This window comes from Gymnodraco acuticeps, unplaced genomic scaffold, assembly GCF_902827175.1.
Source record: "Gymnodraco acuticeps unplaced genomic scaffold, fGymAcu1.1, whole genome shotgun sequence".
Lineage (NCBI taxonomy): Eukaryota > Metazoa > Chordata > Actinopteri > Perciformes > Bathydraconidae > Gymnodraco > Gymnodraco acuticeps.
Genome location: NW_022991123.1, coordinates 12,501 through 33,332, shown reverse-complemented (window position 1 = coordinate 33,332; position 20,832 = coordinate 12,501). Strand labels below are relative to the sequence as shown.

The following is a 20,832-nucleotide window of genomic DNA, read 5'->3' as shown; positions in this document are numbered from 1 at the left end:
GCACCGCCTCTGGCGGTCATCCGGGACTCATAGAACCGTAGTTACAGCCGTAACTATTGATCTATGGATACATCTCTCAACACCCATATGAAACAGAACTGTAAGCATATTTTTCTTTTTGGATATTTTACAAATCTCTCCCATTTTAAACTCTATTCTTGTTATTGTTAACAACTTTTTTGTTACTGTCATATAGTATTTTATACCTGTTTTTCATTTAGTCTCATTAATAACTATAATGATCATATCAAGGTGTGCCTTAACCTCACTGAGCTGAGGTTATTTGAGCCTCTCAGGAGATAGCTCTCTTCCACCTGGTTGTAGAAAAGCTCTTTAAATTCGTTAGCATAGCTAGCTAACCAGATGCTAATAGCAACAGATCGCCACTGTGCTTACAACTAAAGACACAGCCACGCCAACACTGCGGCATGTGTACGGCTCGTTATGGGTATTGCAATATGTTAAGGGCTGGAGCGGCGTTCCGGTGCTCAGCACTCCTTTCAGACGAGACATATACCACGTGAAGACACGTTACGCTCGTGTTGTGTTCAAGGAACCTGTCCTTGGCCAGGAAAAACAGGTACTCGCTTGTTTAATTATTTTTGCGGTCTAGATTTCTTCTTCTTTTTTGAAGTGAGAAGTTTTCCGTCAGTCGGACTGACGGACGGACTCCCTCCCCCCCACCCCCAAAATGAAAACTCTTCGGTTCTCCACGAATTACGCAAGTCACCCAATTCAGCGTTAAAAAAGCGGGAGGCACCGAAAAATCCCCTATTAATGTATTGATTATAGCTCCGGGTCCGGATCCGGACCGCGGTCCGCCTGTTGCCGACCCCTGCCCTAGTGTGTTGTATCCGTATCCGAATATTCGTTCGTTGGAGTACTATTTGGATTTCAATTTCGTTATTCGTTTTTGATTGAATTTATTGAAATCTCCAATATCAACGTAAGAGCTTGTGCCTCTTCGGGGAAGCTAACACTTAACCATAAACGTTATCGTTTACTTTCTCCGTCTTTATATGTAGATCTCCGTTAATCTCCCCATAGCAACAAGAACTTCCTGTCAACAGCGCTAACTCTCCTTCAAAATAAAAGCATGTCCATAAAAAATAGGAAGCCAAGCCAAATTACACTTAAGACATATACAACTGCAACGAACAAACACAATGCAATATCCTTTTCAATTTCAAAGAACACAAATTGGGTTACATTAACAAATAACTATAAAACAACAATACTGTAGAATAACAAAATGAATGCCGTGAAGAAACAGAAATACACGTGTTAAAGCGATTCACTGCTGATTACTTCCGAATATCCGGAGCCTGAAAAATGGTGTGTGTGTGTCTAAACGCACTGAGTAATGTGTAACTATACACACTACTTCATTTTTTACGTTTCACTAGAATTTCTCCTTGTATTGATGATCCCAATATTAAAACGAAGTGTCTCTTTTTCAGGTTTTCCAGGTGAGGAAGGTTCAAGGTGCTCAGACTGGGAACATATTTGCTATGAAGGTCCTGAAAAAGGTACTTTGTCCCAGCCCACATCTCTCCCCTTAAACACAAAACGTAGGACAAACAGTACACAAAGAGGTCACCCTCTTTACATCTCTCCTTCTTTTTCATGGCATTGTGCTCACTTGTAAAACAAATTAGGCGAAGATAGTGTGTAATGCAAAAGACACAGCCCATACACGAGCAGAGCGGGAGATCCTGGAGACCGTGAGACACCCGTTCATCGTGGATCTGCTCTACGCCTTCCAGACTGGAGGAAAACTCTACCTCATACTCGAGTGTCTGAGTGGTAAGTGGATGTGGGGGGTAGAAAGCTATGATAGAGTCTAATGTTAGCTCTTATATGACACCTAAAGATATTCCTTACACCTGCAATAGAATGGAAAGAAAATTATCTAATGCCACTAACCCATCTTTACTGTTTATCATCAGGAGGGGAGCTGTTCATGCAGCTAGAGAAGGAGGGAATCTTCATGGAGGACACTGCTTGGTAAGGAGACATATTCTCGGGGGAATCGCTTGCACACAATCTTGAAAACCAAGTTGCAAATATTCTACTTTCTTTTATTGCTTAAGCATGATACTGATGCGTTGTTTTAAACTAATGTATGTCTGTGTGTAGTTTCTATCTAGGAGAGATCACATTGGCTCTGGGTCACCTTCACTCTAACGGGATCATTTACCGAGACCTCAAACCTGAAAACATCATGCTTAATCACCAAGGTAACACACACAACTTGGAAATACTTATGATCATGTAAAACATTAACTGTCTATAAAATGCAGGTGGAGGTGCAGATATTTTGGGGTTTCTTAATTCATGTGTCATCCGTCATTTTTTTGGGTACAAACTGAATGACTGAATTTTAAAAGTTCAATAAATAAGATATGACCTAACTGAATTTAAAGCTGAATTATAATGGATAAAGCTTATGTATTAGAAAATACAGACTTAAGTGTTTGCAAGTGGTATTGGTATTTTTTAAGTGGAAAAATAGATTTTAAACCAGATTCTGACCTTCAGGGTCTGAAGTGTGACCTCAAATGTGTATGTCCCTCAAAGAATACCTCTTATATTTGACAAAAATGTACCTTAACACCCTAATTAATGTGGTTTGTTTGTTTTGTTTCTTGTTCCCCTTTGCGTCATTGTTGAGAGATACTTTTACGATAGAGTCATGTCCCCATTATTGATAACAAGTAAAAAAGAAAAAAAGGTACCTATTTGTCATGGATAGGTTTACTATAATATGTGTTATTTTCTTTTTTAGGACACATCAAGCTAACTGACTTTGGCCTCTGTAAGGAATCCATTCATGATGGAACCGTCACACACACCTTCTGTGGCACCATAGAGTACATGTGGGTAACACATAAACATGCATCTACAGGTCACACACACACACTGCCACTCTCTTACTCCCTAGATTTTTAAAATCTTTATATTCCACTGGATGCTCCTACAATCGCTTCGCCATCTGTTAAATGTGTAATGCGCATCATCATTTATAGGATACAAGAGTTTGTTACATCCATACAAACTCAAATGCAACTTTAATTTGTATAATTGTTAATCACTATGTTTTTGAGTCATTCAAACTATTTACCTTGATTCTGCCCATATCACACATATCCTCACATATTTGTAACTCTGATTACTTATTTACTTTCTGTTTGTTCTGTGTATATTTTCAGGGCTCCAGAGATCCTGACCAGGTCGGGTCACAACAGAGCTGTAGACTGGTGGAGTCTCGGAGCCCTGATGTACGATATGATGACCGGATCGGTAAGCTACATCTGTGAGAGAAAATACTCTTTTTACGAAAAATCTGTGTCTGGAGACGGTAATGCGCTGTAATAGTTTAAACCAACTAGCTTTAGAATTGCCTAAGGCAGAGGTGTCAAACTCAAGTTCATTTCCTGTGGCCCCACAAGAGCTTGCAAAGAATATTATATGTTTATTATATGGTTACATGATGATTTATAGAAGCACGTTGCCCATGAACTACATGTCCCACAATGCATCTCAAATTAGACTTTTTTTCTCAGAATTTGACTTTATTTCTTGTAAATATGCCTTTTTCTGAGAATTAGACTCTTTTTTTAAATGTAATTTCTTTTTTTTGATTTTGACTTTTTTTCCAGAATTTGGCTTTTCTTTTTAAATCATTTTGTGACATTCTCACTGAAGAGACTTGCAATTATTTGCCCCAGACTTCTGCTTTCAGACGTAGTTAATTATGAAGTTATTACTCTATCTGATAATAATCCAATGCAGAGGCAATAATGTCATATAATACATTATTTTATATATATATATATATATATATATATTTATATATGTATTTTTATATGGTCTTAAAGTTACAACCGGCCCTTTGAGTGCAGCCATAATGCTGATGTGGCCCGCGATTAAATTGAGTTTGACACCCCTGGCCTAAGGGTAACTATATTATTTGGAGAAAGAGTAACTGATAGAAAAGAGATATAACTTATTTATTAGTGATCCTTTTTATTGTTGCTGTGATTGCTAATTATAGACTAGAGAAAGCATTCGTTTTGATCTTCTTTAGTGAATACTGTCCCTGTGATTCTCCAACAGCCTCCATTTACAGCTGAAAACAGGAAGAAGACCATGGATAAGATCCTAAAGTGTAAAATCAATCTGCCTCCATACCTGACCATCGATGCCAGGGACCTCATCAAGAAGGTCAGTAAAACACAAAAAGATACAGCATGACAATGAAAATGAAGGATCTGTCCAAGTGTCAGTTGAGTCAACGCGGATGTTGAAATCGCCAACTACAGAAGGAGGGATGGGGCCGGAAACAGGGGGGGCGGAAGATGTAGATTTCCACCACCGCTCTCATGTTGGCGTGGTTTTTCCAGCTATGTTTCTCTGGTCTGGTTGAGTGAAAAATATTACTGTATTTTTTTTGCCAAGATTAAGTGATACAATGAAAGTCCAGATTATTGTTAGTTACATATTCATTGAACATTTGCCCATTGCTATTTAGAAAAAGGGTGTTAAAGAGAGCAATTTTGAGATGTGGTTGAGTTTGAATGGGCTTGGGTGCTTTGGCAAGGTTGCACATTTAGATCAGTTAAATTAAACACAAATTATGTCACCTATCTGTTCCTCTGTCGTAATTGTTATTTTCCTGGTATGAATTCTGAAAAATAAACGATTGATTATTTAAAAACGTAGGTATTATTGTGCACAATCATCAATCTTTAAAGTGACTTTGCAACTCTTTTTCTTCTCAGTTGTTGAAGAAGAGTGCAGCCCAAAGACTTGGCTCCAGTAAAGAAGACTGTGCCGATATCCAGGTACCTCATTGCAGGAATGTATTCACGCATACTCAATATTGATCACATGCATATTGCCAAAATACACCAAATCTATGCGTAAAGGCACCTAAAATATTCTGGAGAGTTGCTGATTTAAAACTCAAAGTATCATTGAGTAAAGGCAAGGCATGAATCACATACACAATATGCTTGTCATAGATGCACCTCCCTGATATCAATAGCCGCTTTCACACCAAGTACTTAGCCGGTACTTGTTTAGTCCCTGGAACTGTCCTAGTAGATCGCGTTCTCACCGGAATAAGTCCCTGAGGGCGGATTAGGCAAATTAAGCCTGACGTCACTTCTTCTTCTTCTGCTTTGGGTTCACAAAACTTTTCGGAGTTTTACGGGGCATGGTTTGCAATTCGCCCAGCCAATCAGAAATGGTTAGTGTTGCACACCCACACCCATGAACCATTTTTCCTCCTCAGGAAAGTACTACCTCGCTAGCAGGGACTATCTGGGGATGAAAAGGTTCGCGCGAACTAGGGACTAGTTCCAGATCCTTTTTGGTGTGAAAAGATTGTCCCACTCTTGACCTAACAATCAACATCGGCACCTCAGTTGTTTCCCCGACTCAGACTGCAAGGAATCTGGGTGTGACCCTAGATAACAACCTGTCCTTCACTGCAAACATCGCTGCTACAACCCGTTGCTGCAGATACACGCTTTACAACATCAGGAAGATACGTCCCCAGCTGACTCAGAAAGCGACGCAGGTTCTGGTCCAGGCTCTCATCATCTCACGCCTAGACTACTGTAACTCCCTCCTGGCTGGTCTACCTGCATGTGCCATCCGACCTCTGCAGCTCACCCAGAATGCAGCGGCTCGTTTGGTCTTCAACCTTCCTAAATTCTCCCACACCACTCCGCTCCTCCGCTCCCTGCACGGGCTTCCGATAACTGCTAGAATCCACTTCAAGACAATGGTACTTGCTTACCATGCTGCGAATGGATCTGGCCCTTCGTACATCCAGGACATGGTTAAACCGTACACCCCAGCACGTGCACTCCGCTCTGCATCAACCAAACGGCTTGCTGCACCCTCGCTGCGAAGGGGACCCAAGTTCCCATCGGCAAAAACACGTGGGTTTGCTGTCCTGGCTCCTAAATGGTAGAATGAGCTCCCCATTGACATCAGGACAGCAGATAGCTTACACACCTTCCGGCGCAGACTGAAAACTCATCTCTTTCGACTCCACTTCGAGCGATAGAACTATTAACAAAGCACTTATATACTGATAAAGGACTGGCTTATCTAAAGCCAGTTGAGTAGCACTTGAAATGTTTTTGCTCTATGAAACCTGATGTACTTATATGATTCTGTTTTCTTCAAGTTTGTATTTTGTTGGTCTAACGCACTTATTATAAGTCGCTTTGGATAAAAGCGTCAGCTAAATGCAATGTAATGTAATGTAATGAAACCAAATCTCCCCCCCTATCGGCCTAGTTCGGGGGGAAAAGTACTCCGGTGTGAAAGCACCTAATGATGATTGAAATGCTGCCCAACCAGAGCTTATACACAAATGAGACATTGACTCACAATTCACGGTTCAGGTATTCATCTTCATCTCAGATATATAGGTTGCCCAAGAAAAGATTGATAGGTTTTCCCTTTTGTTCCGCTGCAGAAGCATCCGTTCTTCAGGCATATCAACTGGGATGACCTGCTGAATAAGACCGTAGAGCCGCCTTACAAGCCACAGCTGGTAAGTGATCCATTATGTTTTTAAATAGCTTGTTCAATTAATATTATGCTTGGTATTCAGTGCTACTAGATTAAATGTAGTCATTGTACAATAATCTTATTAAATACATTTATTGTCTATCTAGCTTTGTGGCGACATCTGTTTTCCTGTGTCCCTGTAGCAGTCAGACGAGGACGTGAGCCAGTTTGACACGATATTCACCCGACAGACCCCAGTGGACAGTCCTGACGACACAACACTTAGTCACAGTGCAGAGCTCGCCTTTGCTGTGAGATTTATTTTCTTATGGATTCATTAAGAGGGGTGCAGTGATGATTTTTCTTTTTTAGGCCAACCCAGAAGTTAGCTTCTCAAGGGCTCCCTTGACAAAAAGCAATGGGATTGATATGATATTACTTGTTTTGTTTAACAGGATAATCTCCACATAATAATCCCACTTTTTGATTTTTAAAGTGCAAATGCAATGGGCAGATGTAAAAAGTTAACGTTAGGCTATAAACGTCAATGTTGCATGGCCGCCGAGCTAAAGGTGGTCTCGTGTTGGTGTCATGACATTCAGTAGTCTCATTTAGTCACTTGTTAACAAACTCAGTTTTTACGAGGCATAGAACCTTCGGATATTTTTATGTCATTTTTTATATTTTATGTCGTAGAATAAAACTTGAAACTTTCTCAGGCTTGTGTTGACCACAGACCTTATTTTAGGCTTCCTAAGACAAACAGGTAAACAAAAAAAAACTTTACTTTGAGTAGTGGTAAAATGCTCACTCTTTCTCTTGCCCTCTCAATCTTACATTAGTCACTGCATACTGCAGTGCACGACAGTCCTCCTTTTTTAGTATTGCATTACAAAAAACACCTGTTTTAATGAGAAATCCAATGACATTGTAGCTTTATCCATCTAATATCAATGATCCTTTCCCATCAGGGTTTCACCTATGTGGCTCCATCTGTCCTAGAGAGTCTAAAAGAAGGCTTCTCATTTGAACCCCGAACGCACCCTGTACGCAGACACAACAGCAGCCCACGCACACCCATCAGGTAACACACACACACACACACACACACACACACACACACACACACACACACACACATATATATATATATATATATATATATATATATATATATATATATATATATATCAAAAGTATATTTTTGTTGTCATAAAGATGATTAATAACTTTATTTCAATCAGAAGAGACTTCATTTTGTTTCAAGAACATTTATTGACACATGTCATATGATAAATGTTAAGTCTTTGGCGATTAGACCCCGATCCTGAAATCGTATATCTAAAGGGGGAAATGCAACCGTGAGCATATAGGGAACCCCCAAAAAGGAGGAAAATGAATGAAATGTAAGGAGATCGGGCCACTTGATGAAGGATCTTAACTTACCAGGTGGCATTAATTTAATCTCAAACCTTTATTTAACCAGGTGGTCCCATTGAGATCATCGATCTCTTTTCCAAGGGAGACCTGCAGCAAGTAGGTTACGACATGAAAACATGAACGACAGAAAACAAGGACATCAAGCATCATATTTACAGGGCTACATTTACATACCTATCGACATTGACGAGTACCAACAGTATGAAATAGCATTGCACCTATCCAAGCTTAAAACATGCAGTGGACCAAATTGTTCAGTTTCAATCTTTGAGACTGTTACAAGCAAGAGGAGCTGCGCACGTAAAGCTTTCGAGCCTAAGTCAGTCCTTGCACTGGCACATCTAACGAAATCACATCATGTGATATCAGGCAATAGCTTACCTGCAACTCTCTGTGTGATCAGAGAGCAGATATAAGATGGGAGTTACCCGACGTGGCTTTATAGATGAACATGTGCCAATGACTGAGCCTCCGTACGTAGTGAAGGCAAACCTGCCCTGGCAACGGGGTACGGTGATGAGTAAGTGCTTTACAATTAGTAACAAATCTCGGTGCACTGTGATGGCGGGATCTAACTTGTTCAGGTCATTACCTGAACAAGTTAGATGCCGCCATCACAGTGGGGCAGGTGCATTCATATAAATCAGATCACCATAGACCAGCACAGCGTGGATTCTGCTGAGACATGATTGATCCTTCGCTCTCTCCTCCGGAGTATAACTATCTTAATACTTGTGATTAGACCCCATGTGACTCGATGATTAAAAGAGGGGAGGAGATGCTAGGAAAGGTGAACCCGTCGAAATAGTAAGGTGAGCCAGTTGTTTTACCAGAGTGGAACAAGCCTTGTAAATGAACGTAGGACCTTACCTACGTGATGGCAAATACATGTGATGAAAGAATTAATTGAGAGTTAGACAGAGACTTATGCAGTGAGAGGCAGAAAGTATAGAAATAATAAAAATAAGGAGCTTGAACTGCAGCCGGTATGAAGGCTGCTGGACATGGAGATGCAAATCTGGATCATTTTACTGACTCAAGGTTTTCTGAGTTAGTCATTGAAGAGATCCGGATCATACGAGACCTTTGAGTCATATGAGTCTGCATCGCCAAGCGTAGGATCCTACCGGTGAGACAGGGCTCATAGTATCCAACTTAAAACGTACATGTAGAGCAACTAGTGAGGGCGGCAGTCCACTGTTTGTGTATTTTGTAATTTTGGATTGCATTTCACGAGCATATTAAACCAGCGTTACATTAACCTCCGCTACGCAGACATGATCTAACGATGTTTATGTCTTAATGCTTGTTAATTGCAGTATTTGCTTCTTAGACTTGACTGAGAAGTCGTCGAATGATCTGTGTACAGAATGCGTTATCACGAACAGCTGACGCTCACTGGGTCTGAAAACCATGACGAGACCACCCGACAAGTTTGCTGTTCCGCCCTGTGTGGAGTAATCCACTCATTCGGTCCGCTCACCGAATCTGTGTCTGTGAGTTCCACTGACTCACTCGTCGCTCAAGTCATTAGTTGGTATCGTTGATTCAGAGTCTGCTATGTTAGCACAGTGATGGAAGTAACCTGATCCAGTCAGGATTGCGAATCTGAGTCTGCTGTTGACTCGTGTATAATAACAATAATAATAATACATTACATTTATAAAGCGCTTTTCCTGGTGCTCAAAGCGCTTACAAGCAAGTAAAACAAAATAACAACAAAAGTAGAAAGTGCTAAGCTAGGAGGAATAAGGGCAAGGGGTTAGTTGATTAGGAGTTGAAGGCAAGAGTGAAAAGGTGAGTTTTGAGGGATTGTTTGAATGATGTGAGAGTGTTGGCGGATCTGACGTGGCTGGGGAGGGAGTTCCAGAGTGTGGGGGAGGCTGCTGCGAAGGCCCTGTCACCCCAGGTCCGGAGCTTTGTCCTGATGGGCTGCAGTAGGTTAGCTTCAGCAGACCTGAGGCGACGGGTGGGGTTGTGTCGTTGGATGAGGTCACAGAGGTAGGCGGGGGGCAAGGTTGTTGAGGGCTTTGAAAGTGAAAAGTAATATTTTAAAGTCAATGCAGTGTTTGATGGGGAGCCAGTGGAGGTCATGGAGGATAGGGGTGATGTGGTCGGAGCGTTGGGTGGAGGTGAGCAAGCGGGCAGCTGAGTTTTGGACATATTGAAGTTTTTTTAGTGTGAATGCAGGTGATCCAAAAAGTATGCTGTTGCAGTAATCCAGTCGGGATGTTATAAAGGCATGGATCAGAGTTTCAGCAGCGGTCTAATGCGGGCGATGTTCTTTAAATGGAAGAATGCGTTTTTTGTGACCTGGTTGACGTGAGGGAGGAAAGTGAGGGTGGAGTCGAGGATGATGGCAAGGTTACCGATGTGAGTGGAGGGGTTGACAATGGAGCCATCGATGGTAAGAGACAAATCTTGGGTTGAGCGGGTAAGTGAGTTTGGGCCAATGATTATAAGTTCCGATTTGTCACAGTTAAGTTTTAGAAAATTGTTTTGCATCCAAATTGTAATGTCAGTGAGGCAGGTGCTGAGCTGAGAGTGTGTGGTTGGAGAAATTGATTTTGTTGAGAGGTAGAGCTGCTTGTCATCAGCATAACAGTGGAACTGGAGTTGGTGTTGACGGAGGATTTGTCCAATTGGGAGGATGTAGATGATGAACAGAAGGGGACCAAGTACAGAACCCTGAGGGAAGCCATGATTGACGGGGGCTGTGGGGGATTTGGAGTTGTTAATGGAGATGAATTGATGTCTGTCAGAGAGATAGGATTTAAACCAGGAGAGGGCAGTACCGGTAATGCCAATGGAAGACTGGAATGATGAGTCTGAATCTCTGAATCTGCTACGGTTACAGTCTGCGGAAGTTCACTGATCTGCATCCCCTGAATCGAACAACACTTCTGCAGCTATCCTACTGCTGAAGCTAGGCAGATGACTGGGGTACACTGAAAAATTATTTACATGTTATAGGAAGAGGAGCAAGTGACACAATAATAGTTTAATTTGTGCATCCCGGTGTGGGACTCAAGGACTCGGGTTAGAGAGGGGAGACTCGTCACTCGCAGGTCATACTAGGATCCGGGTTAATAATCCGGATGAATCAGACTCACCCGACTCTACTGGACATTAGCTGAGGAAGAAGTTCCCTGACTTCTATAATGATCATGTTTGCATGAATGAACTACTGTTCGCTTGTATTGTCTGACGACGCTGACAGGGTAGACATTGAAAGAGAGTGTAAGAGATGTACTTCCTGAAGTGCTTGGGCAGATTTAATTAATCAGAACTTAGTTCGCTAGTGTAAAACATATGTATTGCCGTGTGAACGAGGGGAAATATATATGTTGAAGATTAGACCCCATCATGCTGTGATGATTTAGGGGAGGAGAAGCCTATTAGGAAAGAGAAAACCCAAAAAATGAATGATGAATGATCGATGCAATGAATGATTACGATAATATCCGAGAGGTGTTTACAATAGTGGAGCTGCACTGCGGCAGCATGACAACCTGAAATCACAGCTGACTGCAGGAGAGAGGAGAACCATTTTAAAGTTTGGTTGCAGCACAGTGATTGGCTGCTGGAGAATGAGGTGAATGTAATAAAGACAACGCCCGAGATGAGCTGATTATAAGCAGCTGCGTACTGAATGTATACCAGTCTTCCTGAAAGAACTTGCGCTGAGCTTCATTTACCTTTCTTTTTGAACAACTTATGTTTCTTATGAGTTCTCTGTCTTTTTCTTTTCCGTTTCTTTCAGTCCTATGAAATGTTCCTCAGCGGGACCTTTCAAGACCAGCATGGACAGGGAGCCGGATGTTTTCCCCCCCACCTCACCTCCAGCAGCTTCAGGTCATGCCTCACTGGAAAACGGAGGGGCCAGTCAGCCGATCCGGACTCCTGCAAGAAACAAGAAGCAGAAGGGACACCGGAGATGAGGAGAAATCTTTCAAACAGCCAGCCTGCGATTCAAATCCTTGGTCAGATTAAACATTTTCATAGTAAATGGGCAGTTTTTTTTTGTGCTGGTTTACTGATTTGTATTTGGTGTGATTCAAGTTAAAGGTTCCTTAAAAAGACAAAATCAAAAGTGGAAAGTTTAAATTATTTTTACTGCTTTTCTCTCGCATTCATTTATGAAACAGATTAGGTATTATGATGGTTTCTGTTCTGTTTGTTATCTAGAGGGAGATTACTTCACTTCACTGGATCAACGTGGAATTGTAATGCTTTTACTTTGATTTGTCTCAGGTGGTTACAGTATTGTAATAAGCTATAAAGAGGCCCTATTGTGCTTTTTTGAGTTTCATTTTCCTGTAGTGTTTTATAGGTTTTTGTGCATGATGGTCTGCAAAGGAAAAAATCCCAAAGTTCCCTCCAGAGGGAGTTTCTCTCCCCCCCTGCCTGAAACGCCTCCATTGGACTCCTTTTTTTTAGCGTCTGTAACATAATGACATCACTATGAATTATGACGAGATAGGCTGAGGGGCTGGACATCTTTAACTGGTTGACCAATCACAACAGAGCCGGCCAGCTAACCAATCAGAGCAGACTGGGCTCTTGTTTCAGACAGAGGGTGAAAAGAGGTGCTGCAGCACAGGCAGTATGAGAAAAGGTTTAAGCCTAAAGACCTTTTTGAACATTAAAGCATGTAAACATGTCATACTAGAGCCACAAAATACAAATATGAACCTCAAAATGAGCATAATATGTCCTCTTTAATTTTCAGCATCCATATGTCTGCACTTATAGTTCACACGTGAAACAATCACATAATATCAATATTTTCAAAAAAGAGGAACAAATGTTTCTTCTTCACCAACTTCACTCGATCTATCATGAGCAGTGAGCGTTAAGTAAAAGATTGGTAAAAGTGCTTCATGTACATGCTAGAACAACCACTGTAAAGGCAAGCTTTTACATAAAGCTCTTTCGGTTTAATTTGTACATTAGCCTTTGATTAGTTCACTAGAGTCGAAATGAACTGCGAAAAGGACCTTCAGCCACCGGGTTATCAAGTAAAATTAACCTCACAGGCTTAAAGTAGTTTGATTTGTTCATATGTTTGGGGTGGGATTATACCATAGAAATCTACTGAATTAAAGGCTGCATCGCACAAGGAAAAAGTATTTACCAATGATCTTAAGTGAGCTTTTCTTTGTGAAAATAAGCTGCAAGTCATCAGTGTTTCTCATTGCACTGAGCTTTCTTAACAGAATCTTCATGACTACTGCCAAAGCTTTGAACACATCCTGTTATATTGTACAAAAATACTATATTCAATTATACTTGACAAGAGGGTTATACTTTATTTAGTAATTTGGGTGAATAAATAGGTTGTGACCTATACTCTTTTATCAAAATCTGCCCCATTTATAACAATTAAAACATTACCATGTGTTCACATTAACACAAACCTGAATATAATTAGTACAATGTACATTCAAGGCAGCCTGTTAGAAGCTGTCATCATAGGAAACTAATATAATGTATAAAAAGTATTTTGCGTTTCTAAACAAACCTATTTTTACATGTAAAAGTATACGAAAAAACAAAACAAAAACTACAAAGTCAACAGGTTATGAAATCAATGATGCCAAAATCCTCAGTCTCTGGATTGTGATTTTAGTTTTTCTGTTTTTAGTATAATGGCTCATAGTTTGACGTCGTAGATCAAAGCAACCCTGACCCATGTCACTGTCTTGTTACAGGAAAATAAAAACATTTAATCTTACGTGATTCTTTAACCCAATTATTATGGCAACTGAGACAAAATTATCTTCAGAAGTGCAATATATCATGTTATATTACGTTAAGGAAATAAAGTGAATGTTAAATTCTTTGTTAAACAATCTATGAACTATACAGCTTTAAAATCATTACCATCTATCCAGTAATGTACGATTTGACATAATGGAGAAGTATTGTTTGTATTAAAGAGGTGGAAAGGTTCTTGTGTTTGAACAACTTACACATTGATGTGAAGGGAGTAACATGCTTATATTTGTTGGCTAAATCATGCATTAGCTTTAACATGTTCCCTCTGTATTTTGGTGTTTACTGGAGAATAAAGATTTTTTTTCCCGGTGTAAAGTATCTCTTGAATAGCATAAAGACCCAAAGTGTTCAATATTACATCAATGAATAATACATCTTGAAAAAAGAATCATGTGAATACTGTAAATTAAAGTGTTTGTTCCCCAGAAGATAAAACCCAAATGATTTTCATGATCTTCTGATTTCTACTGAATGTACTTGATGGTGGCAAACGTTAGCATGCTAATCTAAGATGATAATCATGATATACATTAAGGGTTAAGGCCTACCTTCTTAACATCAGCATATAAGTATTACGTATCGTCCACACGGTTCCGTTGCATGCTTCCCATTCATTTTGAATGGGGTGGTCACACTTTGCCGAACTGCATTGTGGTTCGGTTGCTTCACTTTCCCTTAAATTTGAGAAAGGTTCTACTTTTCAAGCGTCGACGGAAGCGCCAGCCAATCAAATCATATGCCAGTACAAGCGCTAGCCAATCAAACTTTGTGCTTGTGTGTCCGGGGCGGGAGATTAATGTGATTGGTTGTTGGTCGCACGCCAGACACGCTCACCGGCAAAAGCTTCAATGCGACAGAACCGTGTGGACGATACGTTACCATTGATATCATGCTAACATGCTGACAAAAAATTACCAACAAATAAATAATATTTCCTAACAATGAGCTACATTTTTTGCATTTTTCAAGTGAGTAAGATATTTAGTTTCAAAATGTCATAGAAGTTTGTTTTTTCTGTATAATTTATATGATTAACTCATTTTATACTATGTAGGTATGTAATATTGAACACATTGGGTCTCGCTAAAATCTAAATTCCTGTTTTCCTGCTTCTGTGTGCGGAAACAGGTTTGACAAATGATATCCTCATATCGTCCTTCATTACCACTGTATGCAGTCTGTAGGCCTACGGTACATGACTAATGCTAATGTGTCAGAAACTCTCACAGTGCACTGTTTCTATGGTGAAATTTTAACTACGGCTACATTATTTGCTATGCAAGATAAAAGCATATGGATATCTGTTTTTATTATTTTTGTCTGTACTCCAAGTTGCCAATCTTCTTGACATTTGCAGTTACTAAAACAGACACAGTGAATTGTATTTCAATAATTTTCTGTTTATATGCATTAGCGCAACCGGTGATTGCAACAATGGGTCCGATGCTTCAATGCCTGGTACACGGACCAAGGGAGGACTTGGGTTACCACCTGGTTAAATGGTCCCACCTCCGCACCAACGCGGGGCTGGTGATGGCAACATTGGGTCCGATGCATCAATTCATGGTGCCCCGACCATGAGAGGGTTTGGGGTGCCCCGGAACCAGGCAGTACCCCAGCAGGAAACACGTTTTATGGTCAAAGGAGGAAAGAGTGATAGAACCGGGGTAAAGCAAAGAAAGTGTCTTGTGAGGCGGCCAGAGAGTCTGTCATCTCTCGGTCCTATCCTCCAGGCAATGCGGTACCAGAACTGGGTCAAATTGACCAAAATGTAAAAAAAAACAAGTTTCAATTCATCCATGGATAAGGGCTGAAAATGAAAAAAAGTATCCGAAAATAGTGCATCATGAGCCCGCAAGAGTCCCCTGACAACTCTCCTTAAATTCCTCCAGAGTCAGAAAAAGTCTGAGTTAACTTTTTGGAGAACCATAGAAAAGGGCTGAAAATGGAAAAAAGTATCCGAAAATAGTGTCTCATAAGGTGGATAGAGTTCCCTGACAACTCCCCTTACATTCCTCCAGAGTCAGAAAAAGTCTGAGTTAACTTTTTGGAGAACCATAGAAAAGGGGTGAAAGTGAGGAAATGTATCCAAAAATAGTGTCTCATAAGGCGGATAGAGTTCCCTGACAACTCCCCTTACATTCCTCCAGAGTCAGAAAAAGTCTGAGTTAACTTTTGGGAGAACCATAGAAAAGGGGTGAAAATGGAAAAAAGTATCTGAAAATAGTGTCTCATAGGGAGTCCCCTGACAACTCTCCTTACATTCCTCCAGCGTCAGAAAAAGTCCGAGTTAACTTTTGGGAGAACCATAGAAAAGGGGTGAAAATGGATAAAATGTATCCGAAAATAGTGTCTCATGAGGCGGGTAGAGTCCCCTGACAACTCCCCTTGCATTCCTCCAGAGACCAGTTCAAAAACTTAAAGTTTGGTAAGAACCATGCTGGGGGGTCTCCATGCAACAATTGTATCCGAGCCAGAGCACACATGGAGTGGATGCATTCCTCCATGAACTGACACAGCCGTTTTTTTGTGCTCTCAAAAAATGGGTGCAGATCGTAGCTTGAAAATGATGAACGAATTGTTTTGACGGAGGAGGGGAGGCCCGAAGCGCCGAAGGGTTGAGCTTTTTTGAGCCCCTCCTCCGTTGGCACTTAGTCGTTTTTTCGAGAATTTTTTAAAACTTCATTTTTGATTATTTTAAGATATAATTGACCGTTTTCTTTAGTTTTTTCTTCTTTCCACGGGTGGGGGCGCATGGCAGGCCGCCTATGAGCTCCCAAATTCGACCTGGAACCTCCGGGAATTGTGGGCTAAGCTCCATAAACTGACAGTCACCCAGAAATGTCACTTTTATAGGCCAAAAATATATAATACAAATACATTTAAATAGTAAAAGCTACAATTGTGCTCCGAATTACCCGGAATTTGATTTATATAGCCCCATGATAGTGAATAAAAATAATTTTCATGGAAAAAAGTGTTAAAACGCCTGATTAATATGTTCGTAATGCTGGCAGCAGGTTCACTGCTGTTAGCAGGGTCTCACACTCACAGGCACCTATGCAGAAATACAGGGTGATGCACACCCAGAATACACCCAGAGGACAGGCTGCTTCACAGCACTTTGTAACCCAGGAAAGCAGCTTGAATCGTGGGTAGATGATTGTTAAAAGCGCATTAAATAGACCCACCAGAAAAACGCGATTCTGCCATCGCAGAATTTACCGCATAATCAGCAAAATGGCGCAGATTTTTAAAAGGCCGCATATTTATCAAAAGGCCGCATAATCCCCGCATTTTTCCACACAAAGTTGAGAAAAAAAAAAGTTAACTCGTCTTGACGTGAAGTGATGATGATAACGCGACGTCATCAGCTCGCGCATCACAGAAGGTAAACAACACCGTAGAGTGAACGCGTGGAGCTCACACGAGAGAGAAAACACCAAGATGAAAAAATGTAATCCATCTCATTTACCGACGAACATTTCTGCTAAAGACCGGGCAAAGCAGTACCCTGATGTCTTGCACGAAAGTGGGGGGAAACTATTCTGCACCCCGTGCAACTGTGTGTTGGAGCATAAGAGAACATCGACGGTGACGACCCACTTTGATTCATTCAAACATTCGAAAATGCTTTCTGCTGCTGCGGACAAGAAAGCCAAACAACTCACGTTCACCGAGGCATCAACCTCCAAAACCCTTTCGAGGGCTACAAGAAACGAGGTGAGAAGCCTACAAGATTGAAGCTGGTCAGATAACGAACAAGTAAATGAAAACAGAACGAGGCGGAGATGTGTGTGTGTGTGTGTGTGTGTGTGTGTGTGTGTGTGAGTGTGTGTGAGAGTGTGATTAAAATAGCCCAATTACTTTTACAATAAATAAACATTGAATGTGTTTAATTGAATAGTAAAGGGGTTTAACGTTAGTGGCAGGTTGTGTGTGAGAGAGAATAAATAAATAAGACATCCCAATATTTATTTTTTCCGCATATTTCGCAACTTTCCGCATATTTCGCAACTTCCCGCAATGTCACCGCTTAAAATCACATAAAACCCTGCATGTTTGATCGCATAATCAAGGATTTTAGCCCGCATAATCAAGGATTTTTGCCCGCGTTTTTCTGGAGGGTCTAATTAAACTGTTTTAATTCAAATTCTACGGTGGCCCTGAAGTGCAAGACACCACAGCATTTCAGAAAACGCAACAGCATTTCAGAAAACGCTACAGCATTTCACAAAACACAACAGCATTTCACAAAACACAACAGCATTTCACAAAACACAACAGCATTTCACAAAACACCACAGCATTTCAGAAAACACAACAGCATTTCAGAAAACACAACAGCATTTCAGAAAACGCTACAGCATTTCAGAAAACACAACAGCATTTCACAAAACACAACAGCATTTCACAAAACACAACAGCATTTCACAAAACACCACAGCATTTCACATTGGACGGAAAGGGTATTCCTTAGGGAGAACACTTCTTGTTTGTGATTGGACAGAGCCAGCCATAGAAGCACTGCTGTGATTGGTTGTTTTTGCTGCCAGTCAAGAAATGACGCTGCGTGATTGGCCCAACACATCAGCCGTTAGCTGTTAGCACACACTCAGAGCTCACAGCACCTCATATCTGTTCAGAAACTGGACAAAAGTTAAACATATACAAAACACAGACTGTCTATGTCATGGTGAATACAGTCGCTGCTTTATTTATGTCTGTATGTATGACGTTGTTGTGAGTGTGGACTAGGGTTGCCAACTTCCAGAAATGGAAAAACGGGACACATGTATGTGTCCCAGCGTGCGCGCGCGCGAAGATTTTCGGGTTTCTGGCGGATTTAGTTACTTTTTTGTGTTACTTTATTTCGGTTTTAGGGTTAGGTTAGGGTTATGTTATTTAATTATTTTGGGGGAGCCAGCCCCTAGGGTTCGAAAATGTTTTTGGGGGTCAAACCCCCCAAAACCCTCAAAATGCATAGAAAACTATGCATACCTATAACACAATACAAACACAATGGTCTTACACCTGCATTAGGCTACTACATCACATTGTACATCAGCATGTTCAAATCGGATAGGTGGGCACTAGGGACATCTGGGCACCTCGATGTACAATTGGCTATTTTGTCCAAAATGTTAAAAACTAAAATATTTGAAAAATTGTATTAAGTAATGCAAAGTATACATGTGAACATGCACGGTACATCATTATTAGACTTAATGTTATCCTTCAACCAACCATTGTTGCTCGCTTGTGCAGTTCTGTGCCAGCATGCTGTTTCAGGTCGTTTTCTCCACCGTGACCTATTGAAAACTCCCTCCGACACAAGGTGCAGAAGACCCGAGACAGATCTCCACTCACGGGCTTTACCCCAACTGTATTTTTCTTCCCACTGTGTGTTGTAAGACACAAGTCTTTTCTTTTTAGAAGGGCCAGGGCCCAGAACCACATCCTCTCTCTCTTCTCCTCTGTCATTATCACCTCCACCGGCAGCGCTCATTTTCCCGCACAACTGAACAGGTTGACATGCCACACACAAACAATGATGCTGCGCCCGCGAAAATCTCACACACACACACACACACACACACACACACACACACACACACACACACACACACACACACACACACACACACACACACACACACACCACACACACACACACACACACACACCACACACACACACACACACACACACACACACACACACACACACACACACACACACACACACACGTGCGAGCATTGTGCCTGCCCTGTCAACTGAGCGGTCCTAGCGCCCTTCGCATACAGCACACAAACACACAGGCACGCAGCCAGACACACTGCATTGCGCGCAAACAGAAATATATATATTTTTGTTCCCTTTACCGGGAATCCGGGACAAACAATGTCCCGTACGGGACACGCCCCTTTTGGCTCAAATACGGGACGTCCCGGCTAATACGGGACGGTTGGCAACCCTAGTGTGGACGGAGCAGCTACAGGTTAGTTTAGCCTGATCGATCCGATTCCGATAGGATTTACATGGAGATACGGCCCGCCCCCTCTCCAGCGTCTTGTTTGAATAACAGGAGTAAACACAGAATTAATGCTTTATTAATTCATGGTTTTTAAGGGGCTTATCTCCATGTAAATACTATGGTAGACCACCCAATATTCGCATCGCTCTAATCGCTCGAGTTTCACCGCGGCTGTCAGCTGTGTTTGCCCCTGTCATTCAAACAAGAGGCGCTGGAGAGGGGGCGAGGCGTATCTCCATGTAAATCAACTACAATAAAATTAACATATTTGACCGTGATTTAATTGTAATACACGTTTCAAAGTGATGCCGAAGTAACTACATACTGATAACGGTTAGTAAAAACCATGAATTAACGCTTTGACAAGTCTGCAGATAAGACGGCATGCGAAAAGCTTTTAAAATGCGTGTTTTCTGAATGGAATCGGATCCACCAGGCTAAACTAACACTCACAACAACGTCATACAGACATAAATAAAGTAGCAACTGTATTCGCCATGACATAGACAGTCTGAGGTTTGTAGGCTACATGTTTAACTTTTGTCCAGTTTCTGAACAGATATGAGGAGCTGTTAGCTCTGAGTGTGTGCGAACGGCTGATGTGTTGGGACATATTTCGCTGTCGGGTGTTGACCAATCACGAAGCGTCATTTCTTGACTGGCAGCAAAAACAACCAATCACAGCAGTGCTTCTCTGGCTGGCTCTGTCCAATCACAAACAAGAAGTGTTCTCCCTAAAGGAATACCCTTTCCGTCCAATGTGAAATGCTGTGGTGTTTTCTGAAATGCTGTGGTGTTTTCTGAAATGCTGTTGTGTTTTCTGAAATGCTGTGGTGTTTTCTGAAATGCTGTTGTGTTTTCTGAAATGCTGTGGTGTTTTCTGAAATGCTGTTGTGTTTTCTGAAATGCTGTGGCGTTTTCTGAAATACTGCGGCGTTTTCTGAAATGCTGTAGTGTTTTGTGAAATGCTGTGGTGTTTTCTGAAATACTGCGGCGTTTTCTGAAATGCTGTGGTGTTTTCTGAAATGCTGTAGTGTTTT

At 41.3% G+C, this 20,832-nt stretch overlaps 1 protein-coding gene across 2 annotated transcripts in view; it reads left to right on the top strand.

The window, feature by feature from the left end:
* Positions 1-14,694, top strand: part of LOC117560252 (ribosomal protein S6 kinase beta-2-like) — a 28,943-nt gene extending 14,249 nt beyond the window's left edge. The window contains exons 4-15 of one of the 2 annotated variants that reach the window (XM_034237108.1): positions 1,461-1,529; positions 1,659-1,806; positions 1,950-2,007; positions 2,140-2,240; positions 2,789-2,879; positions 3,213-3,303; positions 4,120-4,227; positions 4,785-4,847; positions 6,500-6,577; positions 6,738-6,845; positions 7,506-7,618; positions 11,738-14,694. In XM_034237108.1, coding sequence (XP_034092999.1) covers positions 1,461-1,529; positions 1,659-1,806; positions 1,950-2,007; positions 2,140-2,240; positions 2,789-2,879; positions 3,213-3,303; positions 4,120-4,227; positions 4,785-4,847; positions 6,500-6,577; positions 6,738-6,845; positions 7,506-7,618; positions 11,738-11,915 — 1,206 coding nt within the window. In that variant the 3' untranslated portion in view covers positions 11,916-14,694. The remainder of the gene's footprint in view (positions 1-1,460; positions 1,530-1,658; positions 1,807-1,949; positions 2,008-2,139; positions 2,241-2,788; positions 2,880-3,212; positions 3,304-4,119; positions 4,228-4,784; positions 4,848-6,499; positions 6,578-6,737; positions 6,846-7,505; positions 7,619-11,737) is intronic. The other variant, XM_034237107.1, reaches the window with a different exon arrangement.
* Positions 14,695-20,832: the final 6,138 nt, after the last annotated feature.